Genomic DNA, 7657 nt, shown 5'->3' on the forward strand with positions numbered 1-7657 from the left:
CCAAGTTCCGAGGCATAATTCAGGCTCGAGCTTTAAAAATGGAAATCGCTACAAGGCAATGCTTGTATGAACAATGCTCCTAAAAACTCTAATGGAGCCTGTTATAGGTGTGGTGGTGATGGGCACTGGGCTCGTACTTGTCGTACTACAAAACATCTGGTGGATCTGTATCAAGCCTCCCTTAAGGAGAAGGGTGTCGAGACTAATTTTCTCGACCAGGCTAAACCAATAGATATATCTGATCCAGTCTGTGACTTATCAAGGCAATTGAACACAACCCACCTAGAGGTCTCGGACTTCATGGTGGAAAAGGGAAATGAAGTATTCCGGTCCAATTGAATCATTGATGTTTGATGTACTTTTATTATGTTGAACTTTTAGTTTAAAAATTAGCATTTCAGATTCAATAAAAATGGCATTTAAATTTCCTGTTATAACTTGTCTTTAATTGTGATTCCCTTACTCAGAGAGTATGGATAAAAACTATGGTCACTTTCAAAACATGAGAAATAGCAGAGATATTTGTCTTGCAGACAGCGCAACCATGCATACAATACTTCAAGATCGAAAGTATTTCTCAAGGTTGATGCTTACAAAAGTAAGGGTAACAACAATATCAGGGCAATCAGATGTGATTGAAGGCTCAGGGAAAACCCATAATATGTTACCAAATGGAATAATATTGTCCATACAGAATGCGTTGTACGCTACTCAAAATTTGTTGAGTTTTAAAGACATACGTTTAAATGGATACTACATTGAAACAAAAAGTGTAGAAAATGTGGAGTATCTATGCATTACCTCCAATGATACCCAAAAGCGTATATTGGAGACATTGTGTGGTTCGACGAGTGGATTGTATTATACATACATAAAGACAGTTGAATCACATACTGTCATGAACCAAAAGTTCATTGATTCAAAAGTTTACATGCTTTGGCATGATCGTCTGGGTCACCCAGGATCTACCATGATGAGTAGAATCATTACCAACTTTAATGGACATCCATTATTGAGTAGACACATTACTATCTCAAATGATAACCCTTACAAGGCTTGTTCTCAAAGGAAGTTGGTAATTAGACCATCACAATTAAAGGTTGATGCTGAATCCCCATCATTTCTGCAAAGAATTCAAGGGGATATTTGTGGGCATATCAACCATCTTGTAAACCATTTCGATATTTTATGGTTTTGGTTGATGCATCTACCCGATGATCACATGTTTGTTTCTTATCCACTCGAAATGTAGCTTTTGCGAGACTTCTTTCTCAGATAATTAAGTTGCGAGCATAGTTTCCAGATTATCCCATTAAGTCAATCAGACTTGATAACGTTGGTGAATTTATGTCTCAAACTTTTGATGATTACTGCATGACATTGGACATCGATGTTGAACACCCCGTTCCTCATGTCCATACTCAAAATGGTTTAGCAGAAGCATTGATCAAGCGGCTTCAGTTAATAACCCGCACTCTGCTTATGAAAACAAAATTGCCAGTTTCTGCATGGGGACATGCTATCTTACATGCTGTATCATTGGTTCAATTGAGACCTATAGCCAACCACCAATACTCATAAATACAACTCGTGTTTGGGCATTAGCTAAACATTTCACATTTACGAGGTTTTGGTTATGCTGTTTATGTACCTATTGCACCACCACAAAACACTAAAATGGGACCCCAGCGCCGATTGGGAATTTACGTGGGTTTTGATTCACCATCTATCATTAGATATTTGAAACCCTTAACAGGTGATATATTTACAACTCGTTTTGCTGATTGTCACTTTGATGAGACAGTCTTCCCGTCGTTAGGAGGAGAAAAGACCGTTCCAGAAGAACGGAAAGTGCTGACATGGGTTGTTCCCACCATATCTCATTTTGATCCACGTAGCACTTAATGTGAAAATGAAGTGAAAATGATCGTTCATCTTCAAAGTATTGCTAATCAAATGCCAGATGCATTTAATGATGCTATGAAAGTAACAAAATCACATGTACTAGTTGCAAATGCACCTACAAGAATTAATGTCTCTGTTGGACAAAATAAAGTGGTAGCAAATGATTTATCTGGTGCACGCCTGAAGCGTGGTAGACCTCCAGGTTCAAAAGATTCAGCCCCTCGAAAGAGAAAATCGAGAGCACAACTGAATCCAAATGAAATCATTTAAAAAGGAAAAATGAATGACACATCCACAATTCATAATTTTGCACTTTCAGAAAAAGAAAATATCCTTGATGAGACACATGTACCTGAAGAAATAAAGGTACATGAAAGCAAAGAAATCTCCATAAATTATACTTGTACTAATGAATTGTGGGATCGAAATGAAATAATTATCGACGACATGTTCGCATTCGCGGTAGTCACTGAAATCATATTAAGTGATGATCTTGAGCCCCGTTCTATTGATGAATTCAAACAGAGACAATATTGGTCCAAGTGGAAAGATGCAATCTAGGCAGAATTAAATTCCTTGAAAATGGGAAATGTTTTTGGACCAGTAGTCCAAACACCGCCTAGTGTAAACCCCGTGAATTACAAATAGGTATTCACAAGGAAACGTAATGAGAAAAACGAGATTGTAAGATATAAAGCACGACACGTTACACAAGGCTTTTCGTAAAAACCTGAAATTGATTAAGAGGAGACATACTCCCCTGTAATGGACGCAATTATGTTCCATTATCTAATAAGTTTAGTAGTTTCAGAAAAACTTGACATGCGACTTATGGATGTCATCACCGCGTATCTATATGGAGAATTAGATGCTGACATATATATATGAAAGTCCCAGAAGGACTTAAGTTGCCTGAAACAACTAACAAACCCCGATGTATGCTCTTAATCAAATTAAGGCGATCATTGTATGGGTTGAAACAATCTGTACTAATGTGGTATAATCGTCTCAGTGAGAATTTGATTAAAGAAGGATATATCAACAATGCCATTTGCCTTTGTGTGTTCATTAAGAAATCCAACTCTGAATTTGCTATAGTGCCAGTATATGTCGATGATATGAACCTAGTTGGAACCTCTGAAGAGCTCAATAAAACTGCTGAATATCTGAAAAGCGAATTTGAAATGAAAGACCTTGGAAAAACAAAATTTTGTCTCGGCCTGCATATCGAGTATTATTCTAGTGGAATTTTGGTCCACCAATCAGCTTACATTGAAAAAATCCTGAAGCGATTTGGCATAGACAAGGCTTATCCACTCAGCACGCCAATGGTCGTTCATTCTTTGGACATTAAGAAAGATCTATTCTGTCCAAAAGAAGATGATGAACTGGTCATTGGTCTAGAAGTACCATATTTGAATGCAATATGTGCTTTATTGTATTTAGCACAATGTATTAGACCAGATATAGCTTTTTCAATCAACTTGTTAGCAAGGTCTAACTCTGCTCTAACAATTCGTCATTGGAAGGCAGTCAAAGATGTATTGCGATACCTTTGTGGGATAACAGACATGAGTCTCTTTTACCCAAAGAAATCCACCAATGACCAGATCTTTGTTGGATATGCAGATGCTGGTTTTCTCTCTGATCCGCATAAAGTCCGCTCACAAACTGGATATGTGTTCAAGAATGAAGATACAACAATCTCATGGCGCTCAACAAAGCAAACATTAGTTGCTACATCTTCAAATCATTCAGAAATACTTGCTTTACATGAAGCAAGTCGTGAATGTTCTTGGTTAAGATCAATGATCCATCATATTCGGAATTCATGTGGTCTACCTTCAAAGAAAGACACTCCAATTGTCATTCATGAAGATAATGCAATTTGTGTTGCCTAAATGAAGGAATGATTCATCAAGGGCGATAAGACTAAACATATATCTCCTAAGTTTTTTAGTGCACATGAGCTTTAGAAGGCTAAAGTTATTGAAGTTAAACACTTCCGTTCCGATGAAAATTTGGCAGACTTGTTCACCAAATCTCTACCAAAATGCACGTTTCAGAAGATAGTGCAAAGTATCGGATTACGTCGACTTACCAATCAGATAAATTTGGAGAATGCGGAATCAGGAGGAGCATCCATGATACATGCATGTTGTACTCTTTTTCCTTCGATTATGATTTTTCCCACTGAGTTTTTCCTATCAAGGTTTAACGAGGCAACATAAGTATAACAATCCAAGTAAAGTTGTACTCGTTTTCCTTCGCTATGGTTTTTTTCCACTGGGTTTTTCTAAGCAAGGTTTTAATGAGACAACTAATGTTGATATGTGGGCACCCAAGGGGGAGTGTTGAAAATGCTAGTGGATAATGAATGCCCACAATAACATTGAAATCCTTGGCAACTGAATGAAAACCTTGGCAGATGAATGTGGACTTGGAAATGAAGGAGATCATTTGTCAAAAGGTGTTGTAAATTTTCAACATGTAATGATATGGAGTTGCTCTATAAATAGAGCACTCCGACTGCTTTCAATATACATAAAGAATAAAAAGAAACAAAAAATAAATAACAACAATATCTATTCCTCCCACTTTTATTAATTATTCTCTTGTGTTACAACTATAATGTGATATTTTACACCCGATTCACTAGTAAATGTTATCTTTTTTTAACTTTTGCCTATCTGTAAAATTTTAAGAATTTTGTAGTTCGCACAGGCTGAGGTTGTAGTTTGCTGCTACTTTGAAACCGCTCACACGCTAAAAACATTAAAAACCAGAGCTTTTCAAATCTCTGTAATTGATCGAAGGGAAAGGTGGTTTGGTAGGAGAAGATGAGTGTCATCGAAATCTTGACAAGAGTAGATGCGATCTGCCAAAAGTACGACCGATACGACGTCGAAAAGCAGAAGGATCTCAATGTCTCCGGCGACGACGCCTTTGCTCGCCTCTACGCCTCTGTCGAATCCGACATTGAAGCCGCCCTCCAGGTCCTCCCCTCTCTATCTTTCACACACACACACACACGCTCACACTCACAAACTACGATTTCACTCAATTCGATCTCTGTTTGGTTTCCGAGAAAACTCGGGAAAATTTAAGAAGCTAGTTGCTGATCCGGACGAAATTCCCGAGAATTTGAGGGTGAAGTTAGGTTTTTTCTTCCTTTGGTGTGTTGAACTGAATTGGAGTATTTTTTTTTATCTGCAGAAAGCGGAGACTGCTTCGAAAGAGAAAAATAGGGCATCTGCTGTTGCACTGAATGCTGAGATTCGTAGGACCAAGGCTCGATTACTCGAGGAGGTTCCCAAATTGCAGAGATTGGCTCTAAAGAAGGTCAGCATTTCACTGCTTTAATGAAATTTGTTAATTTTCGTAATTTGGAATTGTGCATTTCATAATTTTTGTATTTAGAGGGGCACATTTAAGTCAGAATTGGCAATTGGAATATGATTGTGCTTGTTTATGCGGATTTTAGTACTTGTTAAGTGAGATGAGCTCAAAAAATATGTGGGATGCCTCTGCGTTTGTGTGTACTAGAATTGCCAATTTTGACTGTCTATTATACAAAGAATGATTACTTTGCGGGTTGGATGATGTTTTTCATAATTGATTCTATTGTTTGCAGGTTAAAGGGCTTTCATCCCAAGATTTTGCTGCTCGTAATGATTTGGTCCTTGCATTGCCAGATAGGATCCAGGACATCCCAGATGGGACTCCAGCTGCACCCAAACAAACTGGAGGAGGTTGGGCAGCTTCGGCTTCTCGTACGGAAATCAAATTCGATTCTGGTAATTTCTTACATTTTATTAAGATTGTTGGGTGCCTTTTTAATGATTATAGTCTGTGGGCAACTGAATTCTGTTTGATTGTTTTGGATAAACTTTACTTATATGTTTCATGTATTAATAGAGGGACGGTTTGATAATGAATTCTTCCAACAGTCTGAGTCGTCGAGTAATTTCAGGCAAGAGTATGAAATGCGGAAAATGAAGCAGGCAAGTCATATTTATAGAGTTGTTTTTGTTTACACTGGAGGTTTCTTTTTGAAAAATGTAAATTGCATGCTTGCTAGTTAGATACTGTGAGTTATGGATGTGGGTTTGTATTATGTATTTTGACATCACAGGATCAAGGTTTGGATGTGATATCAGATGGTTTGGATACGTTGAAAAATATGGCTCAGGATATGAACGAGGTTAGATGTTTTTGCATGGTTCTACGTGCTGATTTGCAATATATATATATACATGTCAAATGACTTTATCATGTGCTATGCATAGGAATTCGATAGGCAAGTTCCTTTGATGGATGAGATTGACTCTAAGGTGAGAAAGATTGCCCTCTTCTAGTACTGCTTCCAAGATGTTCAGTTGAATTCTCATAATGAATTATTAAATGTTGCTTCCCTTTTAACAGGTGGACAAGGCATCTGCGGACCTTAAGAATACCAATGTTAGACTGAAGGACACAGTCAACCAGGTGAGTGTAATTGCGGCTTTTTGTTTATGATTGCATATTCAAGATTTTTCTTTTGTTTCATTGTTAGTAGAATTAATGACAGTTTTGTTTTTGTTACAGCTGAGGTCCAGCCGAAATTTCTGTATTGATATTGTATTGCTGTGTATAATTTTGGGCATCGCTGCGTATTTGTACAAGTAAGCTCATATCCATTTACATTAACCTACGTGTTGAGATAGATAAACGCCTAGACACATTTCCATGTAATTTGGTCGTACATATGTGAAGTTTTGAGAAGTTGGGCTAGAAGCCTAGTTCTAAGAAGGTTAAAGAGATAACTTGATGTTGCTACTCTGTTCATACTATGATTTTACATAATTAGACTCTACAGCTACTTGAACCATTAAACGTGAACTTCTACTTTCACCCAATTATTTGTTTAAGGCAGTAGAATTGAACTTGATCGTTTAAACGCTTGCATTCTTGTGTCAAGATGTGTTGCTTTTGTATTCTGATCGGATATATTCCTTTGCAGTGTGCTGAAGAAGTGAGGGAGGTGGTATAAAGGGTGGTTTGATCAGTTCGAGAGTATTATCGGCTTGTCGGTTATCGTTTTGCATTTTGAGGACTCCCTTTGGTACTTGATGCATGTTATTTGATTGTTTATTTCATGTTTAAGAGTGCCTATCATACTACCATGAATGTATTTCTTTTGTACTTGTCCAGTTCATCATCAGTCTTGTCTGTATTATTATACTTAATGTGAAGTTGATTGTGTCCTCTAATTTCCGTTTATTGCTAATCTACGAGGCTGTGTTTGAATTCATCAAATTGTTAGAAACTTTGTTGCCCAACTGTATTGACTACTTCCCTTCGATCTTATACGAATCTTCTCATGGAATTGGGTTGTTCATCCTGGGCCTGACTGAGATTTTATCTTCCCATACCTTGTTTGCTAAAGATAGTTGATGATTAGTCGCAAGTGTTACGTTTGCAATGTAAGAAGTCTAGCGATCAAAATGCTGACTGCAGCAAGCTATTTCGAGTGGCCAATGTCTAAATAACAACAATACCAGATTCTGGTACTTGTATGACTGACGACAAGACCTGCCGGTCAATTCCAGTTTCAGTCTTGCGACCATACTCTCCATGTTTCACACGTTAGTGGTGCCTCCTGTTAAGTCTCCATCCAAATCCATGGCTAGTGGAATGTTGTTAGACATGTTTCTCGGTATGGATACAACATCGGGGCATTAGGATTGAATCTTGTCATCTTCAACTGAAA

General features: G+C 37.6%; 1 protein-coding gene across 2 annotated transcripts; it reads left to right on the forward strand.

The window, feature by feature from the left end:
* Window positions 1–4623: 4623 nt before the first annotated feature.
* On the forward strand, window positions 4624–7203 carry LOC137745101 (syntaxin-71). 2 transcript variants are annotated; one of them, XM_068484977.2, is made up of 9 exons: window positions 4625–4901; window positions 5122–5247; window positions 5540–5702; window positions 5824–5909; window positions 6041–6109; window positions 6195–6239; window positions 6331–6393; window positions 6493–6569; window positions 6908–7203. In XM_068484977.2, the coding sequence occupies exons 1-9, from the start codon at window positions 4746–4748 to the stop codon at window positions 6921–6923; spliced, it is 801 nt and encodes a 266-aa protein (XP_068341078.1). In that variant the 5' UTR covers window positions 4625–4745; the 3' UTR covers window positions 6924–7203. The 2 variants fall into 2 exon arrangements, with proteins under 2 accessions (XP_088538231.1, XP_068341078.1); XM_088682105.1 differs by lacking the exon at window positions 6908–7203 and having other exon boundaries at window positions 4624–4901; window positions 6493–6573.
* The last annotated feature ends 454 nt before the right edge of the window (window positions 7204–7657 follow it).

Source organism: Pyrus communis, chromosome 12 (genome assembly GCF_041283825.1).
Source record: "Pyrus communis isolate YQ-2024b chromosome 12, ASM4128382v1, whole genome shotgun sequence".
Taxonomy (NCBI): Eukaryota; Viridiplantae; Streptophyta; class Magnoliopsida; order Rosales; family Rosaceae; genus Pyrus; species Pyrus communis.